At 41.9% G+C, this 15,881-nt stretch overlaps 1 protein-coding gene across 1 annotated transcript in view; it reads right to left on the bottom strand.

Moving 5' to 3' along the window:
* CCDC57 (coiled-coil domain containing 57) overlaps window positions 1-15,881 on the bottom strand; it is a 132,150-nt gene that overhangs the window by 75,393 nt on the left and 40,876 nt on the right. Inside the window, exons 8-10 of the mRNA XM_077833623.1 lie at window positions 4,017-4,175; window positions 2,390-2,552; window positions 1,143-1,277 (exon numbers count right to left, since the gene is read on the bottom strand). Coding sequence (XP_077689749.1) covers window positions 1,143-1,277; window positions 2,390-2,552; window positions 4,017-4,175 — 457 coding nt within the window. The remainder of the gene's footprint in view (window positions 1-1,142; window positions 1,278-2,389; window positions 2,553-4,016; window positions 4,176-15,881) is intronic.

Below are 15,881 nucleotides of genomic sequence, written 5' to 3'. Positions count from 1 at the left end.
AGTACATTTGCAACTGAACCCTATGTTTGCAAATTGGACTTCCTGCTGAGATGATTTAGTAAAATGGCAGCTCTTAATGGAAGACAGTAATTTAGCCCTGGTCTACACGGGGGGGGAGGATTGATCTAAGTTACGCAACTTCAGCTACATGAATAACGTAGCTGAAGTCGACATACTTGGATCGACTTACCATGGTGTCTTCACCGTGGTGAGTTGACTGCTGCCACTGCCCCGTCGACTCCACTTGCGCCTCTCACGGCGCTGGAGTACAAGAGTCGATGGGAGAACGTGCGAGGATCAATTTATTGCATCTAGACTAGACACGATAAATCAATCCCTGCTGGATTGATCTCTGCCCGCCAATCCGGCGGATAGTGAAGACATACCCTGAGATATTAAAAAAGCAGCAGGCATTCTAAAAAGATTTTGCAATTTCATATATTTTTAAAATATTCATTTAAGACTAACATAAACTTAAAATCCGCACTGTGCCAACCCTGGAGCAGAACAGAGAATCACAATTCGTTCTCTGTTCCTCCTTTGCTCTGAGAAAGAAGAAAGTTACTTCGCCCCTTTTCTTGGGGTAGTTTACCTCCCCCGTACACCTGGCATAATACTTTGGCCAGTGAGTGGTTGGGGCAGTCAGATCTCCTCCACATCCCTGTCCACTTGTTCAAAGTAGTGAAAGAGTAGCCTTCCTATGGCCAGAATCACAATCTGAGCAGGACCAAACAGGAGAGTAAAAGAGGGTCCATTCCATGACTGAATAAGGCCAATTATAATCTAGTCCTTAGTTACCTAAGATGTTAGCATTAATCACTGCATTTTCCTTTAAAGGATAATATCCCAAATGGAATTTTTGGAGTCTGTAACAGTCCTTTCCAGTGCATACATTACATCTGTTAAATGAAATATCTTCTATGATATACATTGTTTTGACCATGGGTACACATACTTAACACATTTGTAAAGGCTAGTGTAGACACCCCCTATACATTTGTTCCAGGCTACAAATGTTTGTACCGCAAATTAACATGTAATCAATTAACTTGAGGTATAAAAATTTAGTGAAGACAAGCCCCACATAGCTGGTTGTATCAGAATGAATTCAACCCAAGACAAGGCAGTAAGTGTTGTCTAACCTGTTTCTCTCCTTCAGGCAATATACCATGTTTCTGAAGTGCCTGCACTGCTTGGTCTCTTTCAAAGGTCAAAGCAGACAGGACTGTTTCCATTTCACACAGCTTCTGTTCCTTCTCTTGTAGCTGAGCTATAACCTACAAAACACAAAATTACTGTGTCTTAAGTGCAGACTGTATAGAGCTATTAGAAGGGACGAACAATGGTCTTCTGGTTCAATCACATGACAGGAAATCAAGAAATGTGTGTTCTATTTCTGGGTCTGCCACAGACCTCCTGTGTGACCCTGAAAAAGTCACTTAACTTCCCGGTGCCTCAACTTCCTAACCTGTGAAATAGTGACAATAATAATGATTTGCCTCACAGACATTCATTAATGTCTATAAAACACTTGGGATACAGAATGGTGTAATAAAACACCAGGATTACTGTTTACATTTTAAAATAGTAAACAGGTCATTTCATTATACCCATGTGGTTACTTGGCAACTGGCCATTGATAACCATCACCAGTACATTCTGTAAAATCTCTGAACAAGAAGGGTGTCTGCAATGTAGTCTACTCTACATGGGACTGCACTTTAAAACCATTCAGAGACTGAAGCTGGTGCAAAATCCAATGGCTTGCTTTATGAGCAGGGCATATTGCTGGAAGAATATGACAGCAGTGCTCTGAGATCTACACTGGCTCCCCATTGGTTTCCAGGTGGAGTTTATGTTCATGAGGAATCACCTCTCTTTCCATGCCATACTGACACAGCTGGGGTGTTCAACCTGAACCCCTTTCATTAGAAAAGAGGAAAGGGTGGCTGGCAGAGTGTTCTCCATGAGGGCTCCGAGACCTAGCACTTGCTCCCCCCAGTTGATCCAAAATATCCCGAATATGGGTGACTTCCTGGAAACACTGCAAAATAAATCTGTTCGATAGGATCAGGGGAGAGTTCTGAAAGTAAGCTTCCCATAATGATGAAGGAGTAGAAAAGAGTATTTGTAGGTGTCTGGCTGTCTGAATTCCCGTTGAAATGATTACTTTAATGCTGCTGGGATTTTATTTATTGTTTTATTAATGATGTTAAGGTACCTACAGCCTTGGACAGGGTATCTTTTTTATTGTTTTAAATCCAACTGAGTAGTCTGTAGAATCACAGAAATGTAAGGCTGGAAGGGACTTTGAGAGTCATCAAGTCCAGCCCCCTGTGCTGATGAAACCACTCAGTACAGACCAAAGTCAATTTGATGTAATAATGACCTGGTCCCTTGCTGTTGACAGGCTCTGTATTAGATCCTCTGATTTGTGATATTGATTTCTTTCAGCATTTTCACAGCGCCGCTGCCAGTCCAGTTCTGCTTGCACTTTAGCCCGTTCCAGAATCTGCTCTCGTTCTGCTGCCAGAGACAGTTGCTGCTTATACCTATGACAGAGGACCAATGTGAATGTTTTTTTCCTGTTCCCTGAATTTCTAGTTCGGTTACTAAGAGACCATCAAACTGGGGAAACAACATAGTATGTCCTATGTCTCAGGCTCCGGTGCTGAAGGGAGATTTTAATTACTGAAACATACAATGGGTAATTAACTAACATTTTGAACTCTGTAGAGGGCAACTTATTGTTTCAAAGAGTGTGGAAGACAATCTGAGGAGAGGCAATTTTGGATTTTATATGGACTTGGAGGGGAGCTAATTAAGGTATTGATAGTAAAGGAGAACTCTTGGAGTAAATACCAATCAATTGGTAAATTTACAAATCTGAGAAAGAAAATTACAAAGTAGTTAGTCAAAGTTATACCAATTCCATAAAGAACAACTGGAGAAATGAAGGGAACTATTGGAGGTCCCATGAACAGAAGTATTAATGGGGAAAGAAGTAAATGAAGGATGGAAGATCCTAAAGGATAATGTATCACAAAGGAGGCACAGAGGAAAGACTAATGTGTCATGAAGATAGTTAACTCTGAAACCTGTTAAAGAAGATAGTTATATATACAGCTGAAATGAATACTGGTATTATACAAGAAATGGAAAAAGGGACTGTAGATAACAAGGTAGGAGTATAGTATTCATGAATAGTAAATCAACTTGTAGAAATGAATTAAAAATGGCAAAAATTTGTTAGCTGAATGGGTAAATAAAATGAGAAGAAATTACAACCATGGAAACAAACTAGGTTGTGGGAAACGGAATAGGACTCTGGTTAAACAAAGATGGAGAGAACAACATAGAGAAATTCCAGGATGATTGAAGTACTAATCAACTGTGATTTTTCCTCCATTTGTAATATAACAGAAAAGGAGAATAAGACACATTGAGAATGGAATATAATTGACACTCGGGTGAACCAGGACACATGGTTGATAGGGGAAAGTAAAAGAATCAAATTTAAGGGTGGGATTTTCCGAGCACTCAGCATTGACTAAATGCTGCTCCCACTGAAATCAATGCCAAAACTCCCATTGATTTAAATGGCACCAAGGGTAGGTCCAATCACTTGGGGTATGTCTACACTGCAAGTGGGAGCAAGCCTCCCAGTCCAGATAGACAGAATTGCACTAGTGGGGGCTTGAGCTAGCGTGCTAAAAATAGCAGTGTGGATGCTGCATCTTGGGCTGCAGCTCAGGGTCTCAAGCCCATCTGACCCCCTGGGTCTGAGCTGGGGTGGCCAGCTCATGTCTTTGCTGAAGCTACAGCATTCACAGTGCTATTTTTAGGGTGCTAGCTTGAGCTCCCCAGTGCAAATCTGTCCACCTGGGCTGGAAGGCTCGCTCCCAGCTAAAGTGTAGACATATCCTGAGAGCTTTTAAAATACCCACTCTAAATATTTATCCCTACACAAAATCATTAAGGGGTCAAAGGTTTAGCAATCTCTTAGAATCCTTTACCTTTCTATATCCTGCTGGAATCTGGCCAATTCTGCCCTCAGCTTCACCTCCTCCTCATGCAATGACTGAATTTGAAGGTCTTTAGAAACAGTCTCTTTGGAGATCTGAGCTAGTTGAGAATCCCAGCTTGTTTTCAGTGTTGTTAGCTCTTCTTGAAGCCTATACAAAGTATATAAAAACATATACTAGTTAAAAAGAAAAAATATATTTTGTTTGAAGACAGCAAGCAAGTCTTATTCAAAGCAACCAATTCTATTAAATACATGTCAACTATTATCCTACTAAAAGTTACATTTTGCAAACATAGCATAGCAATATTAATAATAATGATTTCTCTAAAACCCACAGAAATTAATAGAAGACTTTCAGTGGACTGAGCACTGTTTTATGACAAATCTTTTTAAGTACCACAGAAGCTCCCACTTTTTTGAGTCAGAAATGTGTGCTTGCAAATTGTGTACTATTAAATGTGCAGAAAATGGAGGCACCCTAGACAAAAAGGCTCATGTTGTTCCAGCTGCAGTCTTCCAGGCCAGGGGAAGCCTTAAAAGAGGCTCCCTAGCCAAATAGGCTCATTTCTACCAGTAAGTTATTGTCTCCCTGAATTATCTCAGCTATTATTTTCTCAATATCAGTCCACACTCCCAATATACACACAGCTCAGTGCCCATAGGAGGAGATTGACAAGATGTTCAAAAAGATAGCTCAGTGGTTTGAGCATTGGCCTGCTAAACCCAGGGTTGTGAGTTCAATCCTTGAGGGGTCCATTTAGGGATCTGAGGCAAAAATTGGGGATTGGTCCTGCTTTGAGCAGCGGGTTGGACTATATGACCTCCTGAGGTCCCTTCCCACCCTGATATTCTATGATTCTACTGCTTCCGCCCTATCCACAAGGCTTGTTACCCTGTCAAAGAAAGCTATCAGGTTGGTTTGACATGATTTGTTCTTGACAAATCCCTGCTGACTGTTACTTATCACTTTATTATCTTCTAGATGTTTGCAAATTGATTGCTTAATTATTTGCTCCATTATCTTTCCGAGTACAGAAGTTAAGATGACTGGTCTGTAATTCCCCGGGTTATCCTTATTTCCCTTTTTATAGATTGGCACTATATTTGCCCTTTTCCAGTCTTCTGGAATCTCTCCCATCTTCCATGATTTTTCAAAGATAATCACTAATGGCTCAGATATCTCCTCAGTCAGCACCTTGAGTATTCTAGGATGCATTTTATCAGGCCCTGGTGACTTGAAGACATCTAATTTGTCTAAGTAATTTTTAACTTGTTCTTTCCCTATTTTAGCCTCTGATCCTACCTCATTTTCACTAGTATTCACTTTGTTAGACGTCCAATCACCACCAACCTTCTTGGTGAAAACTGAAACAAAGAAATCATTAAGCACCTCTGCCATTTCCATATTTTCTGTTATTGTTTTTCCCCTCCTCATTGAGTAATGGGCCTACCCTGTTCTTGGAAGTGTTGTTCTAAATCAGCAATAAAAATTTTGGCATACTGTGGGGTCATGTGGGTACCCATAGCAGTGCCACTGACTTGAAGGTATAAGTTGCCCCCAAATCTGAAATGGTTATGGGTGAGGACAAAGTCACAAAGTTCAGCCACAAGGTGTGCCATAGCCTCATCAGGGATACTGTTCCTGACAGTTTGTAGTCCATCCTCATGTGGAATATTGGTGTAAAGAGTTTCTCCATCCATGGTGACCAGGATGGTGTTTTCAGGAAGATCACCAATGCATTGTAGTTTCCTCAGGAAGTCGGTGGTATCTCGAAGATAGCTAGGAGTGCTGGTAGCGTAGGGTCTGAGGAGAGAGTCCAAATAGCTAGATAATCCTACTGTAAGAGTGCCAATGCCTGAGATGATGGGGCATCCAGGATTTCCAGGTTTATGGATCTTGGGTAGCAGATACAGTACCCCTGGTCGGGGCTCTAGAGGTGTGTCTGTGTAGATTTGTTACTGTGCTATAGCAGGAAGTTTCTCGAGCAGCTGGTGTGGTTTCTTTTGGTACTCCTCAGTGGGATCGGAGGATAGTGGTCTGTGGAATGTGGTGTTGGAGAGTTGCCTGGCAGCCTCCTGTTCTTAATCTGACCTGTTCATGATGACTTCAGCACCTCCTTTGTCAATCCCTTTGATTATAACGTCAGAGTTGTTTCTGAGGCTGTGGATGGCATTGCATTCTCTACGGCTGAGGTTATGGGGCAAGTGATGCTGTTTGTTCACAATTTCAGCCTGTGCATGTCTGCAGAAGCACTCTATGTAGAAGTCCAGTCTGTTATTTTGATTGTCAGGAGGAGTCCACGCAGAATTCTGATGAGGCCACGGCACACCTGGTGGCTGAGCTTTGTGACTTTGTCCTCACCCACAATCATTTCAGATTTGGGGACAACTTATACCTTCAAGTCAGCAACACTGCTATGGGTACCCACATGGCCCCACAGTATGCCAACATTTTTATGGCTGACTTAGAATAACGCTTCCTCAGCTCTCGTCCCCTAGCGCCCCTCCTCTACTTGCACTACATGGATGACATCTTCATCATATGAACCCAAGGGAAGGAGGCCCTTGAAGAATTCCACCTGGATTTCAACAGTTTCCACCCCACCATCAACCTCAGCCTGAACCAGTCCACACAAGAGATCCACTTCCTGGACATTACAGTGCAAATAAGTGATGGTCCCATAAACACCACCCTATATTGGAAATCTACTGACCGCTATACTTACCTACATGCCTCCAGCTTCCATCCAGGACACATCACATGATCCATTGTCTACAGCCAGGCCCTAAGATACAATCACATTTGCTCCAATCCCTCAGACAGAGACAAACACCTACAAAATCTTTATCAAGCATTCTTAAAACTACAATACCCACCTGGGAAAGTGAGAAAACAGATTGACAGAGCAAGATGGGTACCCAGAAGTCGTCTACTACAGGACAGGCCCAACAAGGAAAATAACAGAACAACACTGACCATCACATACAGCCCCCAGCTAAAACCTCTCCAGCACATCATCAACGATCTACAACCTATCCTGGAAAACAATCCCTCACTCTCACAGACCTTGGGAGCCAGTCCAGTCCTTACTTACAGACAGCCCCTGTCATAAAAATAAAGAGAAGGGTAACTACCTGTCTGTACACAGTACTATAAAATCCCTCCTGGCCAGAGGCAAAAAACATCTTACCTGTAAAGGGTTAAGAAGCTCAAGTAACCTGGCTGGCACCTGACCAAAAGGACCAATAGAGGGACAAGATACTTTCAAATCTGGGGGGAGGGGCGGGGGCTTTGTCTGTTCTGTGTGGCTTTTGCCGGAGACAGAACAAGAAAGTAAGCACTCCAACTCCTTAGTAAATATTTAGCAAGGAAATGCATTAGATTATCTTTTGTTTTGGCTTGTGATTTTCTCTGTGCTGAGAGGAAGGTGTATTCCTGGTTTTTCTTTTTGTAACTTTTAAGGTTTTGCCTAGAGGGAAATTCTCTGTGTTTTAAATCTAATTGCCCTGTGCGATTATCTCCCATTCTAATTTCACAGAAGTGCTTTTTTTACCTTTTTTCTTTCTAATAAAGTTCTGTTTTTTTTAAGAATCTGATTTTTTTTAGTGTCCTAAAAAAACCAAGGCTGGTCTCTGCTCATCTTGTTTATTCTCAAGCCTCCCCAGGAAAGGGGGGTGTAGGGCTTGGGGGGATATTTGGGGTGAATAGGTCTCCAAGTGGTCCTTTCCCTGATTCTTTGTTAAATCACTTGGTGGTGGCAGCATTTACCTAATCCAAGGTACAAGGGAGAATTTGTGCCTTGGGGAAGTTTTAACCTAAGCTGGTAGAAATAAGCTTAGGGGGTCTTTCATGAGGGTCCCCACATCTATACCCTAAAGTTCAGAGTGGGAAGGGAACCCTGACACCCCGCAACCCAAATCAAATACTCACTAGCAACTACACACCACAGAAACACTAACCCAGGAACCAATCCCTGTAACAAACCCCGTTGCCTACCCAGTCCCCATATCTACTCTAGCGACACCATCAGAGGACCCAACCACATCAGCCACACCATCAGGGGCTCATTCACCTGCACATCTACTAATGTGATATATATTATCATGTGCCAGCAATGCCCCTCTGCCACGTACACTGGCCAAACCGAACAGTCTCTACGTAAAAGAATAAATGGACACAAATCAGACACCAGGAATCGTAACATACAAAAGCCATTAGGAGAACACTTCAATCTCCCTGGACATTCAATAACAGGTTTAAAAGTATCCATCCCTCAACAAAAAAACTTCAAAAACAGACTTCAAAGAGAAACTGCAGAGCTACAATTCATTTGCAAACTTAACACCATTAATTTGGGCTTGAATAGGGACCTGGGGGTGGCTGGATCACTACAAAAGCAATTTTCCCTCTTTTGGGATTGACACCTCCTCATCAATTATTGGGAGTGGACCACATGCACCCTGACCGAATTGGCCTTGTCAGCATTGGTTCTCCACTTGTAAGGTATCTCCCTTCTCTTCATGTCCCAGTATATTTATGCCTGTATCTGTAATTTTCACTCCATGCATCTGAAGAAGTGGGGTCTTTTACTGACGAAAGCTTGTGCCCAAATAAAACTGTTAGTCTTTAAGGTGCCACCGGACTCCTCATTGTTTTTCTAATCAGTTTGATCTCGCTTTGTGCCTTGGCCTTTCTAATTTTGTCCCTACTTACTTGTGTTGTTTATAGTCATCCTTTGTAATTTGACCTAGTTTCCACTTTTTGTAGGATTCTTTTTTGATCATTGAAGATCTCCTGGTTAAGCCAGGGTGGTCTCTTGACATACTTCCTATCTTTCCTACACAGTGGGATAGCTTGCTCTTGTGTCCTTAACAATGACTCTTTGAAAAACTGCCAACTGTCTTCAACTGTTTTTCCGCTTAGACTGGCTTCCCATGGGATCTTACCTACAAACTCCCTGAGTTTGCTAAAGTCTGCCTTCTTGAAATCCATTGTCTTTATTTTGCTGTTCTCCCTCCTACTGTTCCTTAGAATCATTAACTCTACCATTTCATAATCACTTTCACCCAAGCTGCCTTCCACTTTCAAATTCTCAACCAGTTCCTCCCTATTTGTCAAAATAAAATCTAGAACAGCCTCTCCCCCAGTAGCTTTCTCCACCTTCTGAAATAAAAATTGTCTCCAATGCATTCCAAGAACTTGTTGGATAATCTGTGTCCTGCTGTGTTATTTTTCCAACAGGTGTTTGGGTAGCTGAAGTGCCCCATCACCACCAAGTCCTGTGCTTTGGATGATTTTGTTAGTTGCCTAAAAAAAGCCTCACCCACCTCTTCTTCCTGGTTAGGTGGTCCATAGTAGACCCCTACCATGACATCATCCTTGTTTTTTACCCTTTTATCCTTACCCAAATACTTTCAACAAGTCTGTCTCCGATTTCCATCTTAACCTCAGTCCATTTTTAATAAATAAGGCAACACCTCCCTTTTTTCCCCTCTCTGTCCTTCCTGAGCAAGCTGTACCCTTCTATGCCAATATTCCAGTCATGCATATTATCCCACCGAGTCTCTGTAATGCCAACTATGTCAAAGTTGTGGTTATTTACTAGCATTTCAAGTTCTTCCTGCTTATTCCCCATACTTCTCGCATTAGTATCCAGACATCTAAGATACTGATTTGATTTCCGAACCCCCACCCCAGTTCTGTCCTATCTCTCCCTTGCCCCTGCTATAACAGCACATGCTCCCCCCAAATTCTGATCCTTCACTCAGGTCTCCATGTTTTTGACTTACCTGTGGGCTTTGGTCACCTGCCACGTTTGAACCTAGTTTAAAGCCCTCCTCATGAGGTTAGCTAGTCTGTATCCAAATATGCTCTTCCCCTTCCTCAATACGTGGACCCCATCTCTGCTTAGTAGTCCTTCTTCCCAGAACAGTATTCTGTGGTCAAGGAAGCCAAAGCCCTCCTGGTGACACCATCCTCACAGCCAGGCATTCACCTCCAGGATGCATCTGTCTCTGCCTGGGCCCCTACCCTTTACCAGAAGAATCGAAGAGAACACCACCTGCGCTCCCAACTCCTTCACCCTTACTCCCAGAGTCACTGCTGATCTGCTGAGAGTCATACCTCACAGTATCATTAGTGCCCACATGGATGAGTAGCATGGCGTAGTAGTCAGAGGGCCACATGATCCTAAACAATCCCTCCGTAATGTTGCGGATACAGGGCCCTGGCAGGCAGCATACCTCCTGGGATGCCATGTCAGGATGACAGATGGGTGCCTCCATCTCCCTCAGAAGAGAGTCACATTAATTGCATCTAACCTCAGGTGTAAGAGAAGACCCACCCTGAAGACTAAGGACTGGTCTGCAATGAAAGCATACATCGGCATAGCTAAGTCTCTTGGGGTGTGACAAATCCACACCCCAGAGAGACATAGCTAGGCCAACCTATGCCCACGAAGAATCCTTCTGCCAACCTAGCTTCCATGAAACCTCTCCTATTGCTTTAGTGAGTGTCCACATTGAAATGCTACAACAGCACAGCTGCAGCTGTAGCGTTTTAAGTGTAGACCTAAATTCCCTTTCAGCTGTGTGGCTGCCCAGCAGTCTATCAAGTGCCTGCTCTTCAGGTGCTCCTCCCTCCACTGCCGCACTGCTCCTGCCCTCTGCCTTGGAGCCCCTAGCAAACTTGCTTTGCAGAGTGTGGGAAGGGAGGGGGGGGGGAGCTTATGTCAGGGTGTCTGTGATAAATGAAGGGGAGGGGATAGTTCCCTCTTCTGGACACCAAGCCAGCCAGTTAGCAATAAAATCCCTGTTAATAGCTGTTCTCTACTTGCTTTAAATGTAAAGGGTTAAAAAATCAATAGGTAAAAGGAAGGGAGGGGCACCTGACCAAAAGAGCCAATGGGAAGGCTAGAACTTTTTAAAATTGGGAAAAAACTTCCTCCTTTGTCTGTCTGAGTTGTTCTCCTGGAGAGTAGAGACAGGGCTGGAACTATGCTATAAAAAGCGTTGAGCCATGTAAGAAAATCATCAGATCATATCTAGAAACTACTCATTTGAAACCCCAGATATGTAAGTAAATCAGGAAATGTATAGGAAGATGCGATTAGGTTTATCTCTTTTATTTCTTTATGGCTTGTGGACTCCTCTGTGCTAACCCCAGGTGCTTTCATTTTCCTTGTACCTTTTAAGCTGGACTTCAAGAAGCTATCTTGAAGCTTAATCCTTGTAGCTGTTTTTTTTTAAAACCTAGCAAAAAGCCCAAGTTCCAGATGTATTTTCTTTCTTTTTGTTTTTAATAAAATTTACCTTTTTTAAGAACAGTATTGGATTTTTGTGTCCCTAAGAGGTTTGTACATATGTTGTTTAATTAGCTGGTGGCAACAGCTGATTTCCTTTGTTTTCTTTCTCAGTTCTTCCCCAGAGGGGGGGGTGAAAGGGCTTGAAGGTACCCCACAGGAAGGAATTCCCAAGTGCGCCTTCCTAGGTTCTCAAAGGGGTTTTTGCAGCATCTACCCTCCAAGGTCAGAGAAAAGCTGTAACCTTGGGAGTTTAATACAAGCCTGGAGTGGCCAGTATTAATTTTTAGAATCCTTGCCGTCCCACACCTTCTGCAGTCAAAGTGCCAGAGTGGGGAATCAGCCTTTACAGTGTCCCCCTCCCCCCACCCGACCCTGCCGATGCACCCCACCTCCACACAGCGGGTTGGGAGGGAACACGACAGGCTCAGAAGTGGGATGGAGCTTGCTGGTGGCAGCTGTGTCTGAACAAGTAAGCTTCAGATTGGTGAGTGCCGACCTAATTAAAAGGGCAGCGTTTGTCTCGGTCTGTGTCTCTCACACACACACACACTCTCATCTCCCAACACATACTTATATTATTGTTGTTGTTGTTACTTCTTGATATTTCCTGCAATGCACATATGTTGTCTGTAATTTTATTCTTTCAAAGTGCTGTTACTTGTTTTTTTGACTGATCGATGCATTTCATAATTTTTATTTCTCTTCTACACTTAAATTTTATTCCTTGAGTAGTGAGTTCTAAAATGCCTAACCTTTCCTGGCTGGAGTAATTATCTCTATGGCAACTTTAAAAAAAAATTATATCTAGGTTTTTTGTTTTTACTGTGATGTACATCTGCACATTATCTCGATAATTTGGTGCACATAACAAAATTCATTGTGCACATGGATGGAAAAAATAGAGGGAACATTGGTGTAGACATAGCCTAATTAATTTAAATATATCGTATTTAAATTAAATACTGGTCTATACTACAAACTTATGTCGACGGAAGCCATCTTATGTCGACCTAATACCATACGCGCCTACTCTACCAGGTCCCTTCCACTGACCTAACTTACCTGTAACATCGACTTAATTACTCCAGCTCTGCAAGAGGTGCAGCACTTAATTCAGTGTTGATGGGTTGACAGAGAGGCCATGTGGATGCAGCATTGTGTAAGTCAACTAAATTGGCCTCCAGGAGGTGTCCAGTCTTCCAACAGTGGCCACTGGCAGGTGCCCCAGAGGAAATTAACAGAACAGGTAATCATCAAGTGATCCATTCCCTGTCGCTCATTCCCAGCTTCTGGCAACCGGAGGCTAGGGACCCCATCCTGGCTAATAGCCATTGATGGACCTATGCTCCATGAATTTATCTAGTTCTTTTTTTGAACCCTGTTATAGACTTGGCCTTCACAACATCCTCTGGCAAAGAGTTCCACAGGTTGACTGTATGTTGTTTGAAGAAATACTTCCTTTTGTTTGTTTTAAGCCTGCTGCCTATTAATTTCATTTGGTGACCCTTAGTTCATGTGTTATGAAAAGGAGTAAACACTTCCTTATTTACTTTCTCCACACCAGTCATGATTTTATAGACCTCTATCATATCCCCCCTTAGTCCTCTCTTTTCCAAGAAAAGTCCCAGTCTTATTAATTTCTCCTCGTACGGAAGCAGTTCCATACCCCTAATAATTTTTGTTGCCCTTTTCCGAACCTTTTCCAATTTCAATATATATTTTTTGAAATGGGGCGACCACATGTTCATGCAGTATTCAAGATGTGGGCGTACCATGAAACAGAGGGAATATGATGTTTTCTATCTTATCTATCCCTTTCTTAATGATTCCCAATATTCTGCTTGCTTTTTCGACTGCCGCTGCACATTGAGTAGATGTTTTCAGAAAACTATCCACAGTGACTCCAAGATCTGTCTTGAGTGGTAACAACTAATTTAGACCCCCTTGTTTTATATGTATAGTTGGGATTATGTTTTCCAATGTGCATTACTTTGCATTTATCAACATTAAATTTCATCTGCCATTTTCTTGCCCAGTCACCCAGTTCTCAGAGATCCTTTTGTAGTTCTTTGCAGACTGCCTGGGATTTAACTATTTTGAGTAGTTTTGTATCATCTGCAAATTTTGCCACCTCACTGTTCACCCCTTTTTCCAGGTCATTTATAAATATATTGAATAGGACTTATCCCAGTACAGACCCCTGGGGAACACCACTATTTACTTCTCTCCATTCTGAAAACTGACCATTGTTTCCTATCTTTTAACCAGTTACCAATCCATAAGAGGACTTCCCTGTTATCCCATGACAGCTTACATTACTTAAGAGCCTTTGGTGAGGGACCTTGTCAAAGGCTTTCTAAACATTTAAGTACACTATATCCACTGGATCCCCCTTGTTCACATGCTTGTTGACCCCCTCAGAGAATTCTAGTAGATTGGTGAGGCACAATTTCCCTTTACAAAAACCATGTTGACTCTTTCCCAGAAAGTTACGTTCATCTATGTGTCTGACAATTTTGTTCTTTACTATAGTTTCGACCAGTTTTCCTGGTACTGAAGTCAAGCTTACTTGCCTGTAATTGGTGGGATTACTCTGGAGCCCTTTTTAAAAATTGGCGTCACATTAGCTATTCTCCAGCCATTTGGAACAGAAGCTGATTTAAATGATAGGTTACAGACTACAGTTAGTAGTTCTGCAATTTCACATTTGAGTTCCTTCAGAACTCTTGAGTGAATACCATCTGGTTCTGGTGACTTATTGCTGTTTAGTTTATCAATTTGTTCCAAAACCTCCTCCAATGACACCTCAATCTGGGACACTTCCTCAGATTTGTCACCTAAAAAGAATGGCTCAGGTTTGGGAATCTCCCTCACATCTTCAACTGTGAAGACCAATGCAAAGAATTCATTTAACTTCTCCACAATGGCCTTATCGTCCTTGAGTGCTCCTTTAGCATCTCAATTGTCCAGTGGCCCCACTGGTTGTTTAGCAGGCTTTCTGCTTCTAATATACTTTAAAAATGTTTGCTATTACTTTCTGAGTCTTTGTTAGCTGTTCTTCAAATTCTATTTTGGCCTTCCTAATTATATTTTTATACTTCATTTGCCAGAGTTTATGCTCCTTTCTATTTCCCTCACTAGGATTTAACTTCCACTTTTTAAAGGATGCCTTTTTGCCTCTCACTGCTTCTTTTACTTTGTTGTTTAGCCTTGGTACCTTTTTTTTGGTTCTCTTACTATGCTTTTTAATTTGGAGTATACATTTAAATTGAGCCTCTATTATGGTGTCTTTAAAAAGTTTCCATGCAACTTGCAGGGATTTTACTTTTGGTGCTATACCTTTTAATTTCTGTTTAACTAACCTCCTCATTTTTGTGTAGTTCCCCTTTCTGAAATTAAATGCTACAGTGTTGGGACATTGTGGTGTTTTCCCCGCCAAAGGGATATTAAATTTAATTATATTATGGTCACTATAATCAAGCGGTCCAGCTATATTCACCTCTTGGACTTGATCCTGTGCTCCACTTAGGATTAAATGAAGAATTGTCTCTCCTCTTGTGGGTTCCAGGACTAGCTGCTCCAAGAAGCAGTCATTTAAGGTGTCAAGAAACTTTATCTCTGCATCCCATCCTGAGGTGACATGTACCCAGTCAAAACGGGGATACTTGAAATTCCCCATTATTAATTATTATTATTATTGAGTTTTTTATTTTTATAGCCTCTCTAATCTCCCTAAGCATTTCACAGTCACTATCACCATCCTGGTCAGGTGGTTGGTAATATATTCCTAATGCTATATTCTTATTATTCGAGAATTATTATCCATAGTTTGGTTCATTTAAGATTTTTACTTCATTTGATTCTACGCTTTTTTTCACATATAGTGCCACTCCCCCACCAGCATTACCTGTTCTGTCCTTCCAATATATTTTGTACCCTGGTATTACTGTGTCCCATTGATTATCCTCATTCCACCAAGTTTCTGTGATGTCTAGTATGTCAATATCCTCATTTAACATGAGGCACTCTAGTTCACCCATCTTATTATTTAGACTTTTAGCATTGATAAGCACTTTAAAAACTTGTCACTTTTTAGCTGTCTGCCATTACATGATGTAATTGAATGAGACGTTTTTCATTTGACTGTTTCTCATCAGATCCTACCTGTATTTTAACCTCTTCCATCCTCTCCTCCTTATTAAGACATAGGGAATCTCCATTCATAGATCCTCCCCTAAAGGATGTCCAAACCACATGCTCCCCTGTCAGCTTTCCACCAGCCCTTAGTTTAAAAACTGCTCTACAACCTTTTTAATTTTAACTGCCAGCAATCTGGTTCCAGTTTGGTTTAGGTGGAGCCCATCCTTCCTGTATAGGCTCCCCCTTTCCCAAAAGTTTCCCCAGTTACTAATAAATCGAACCCCCTCCTCCCTAAACCATCATCTAATCCATGCATTGAGACCCTGCAGTTCTGCCTGTCTAACTGGCCATGCGCATGGAACTGGAAATATTTCAGAGAATCCTACCATAGAGGTCCTCTTATCTAGCAG

This window comes from Eretmochelys imbricata, chromosome 14 (genome assembly GCF_965152235.1).
Source record: "Eretmochelys imbricata isolate rEreImb1 chromosome 14, rEreImb1.hap1, whole genome shotgun sequence".
Lineage (NCBI taxonomy): Eukaryota > Metazoa > Chordata > Testudines > Cheloniidae > Eretmochelys > Eretmochelys imbricata.
This window is presented reverse-complemented; position numbering and strand designations above follow the sequence as displayed.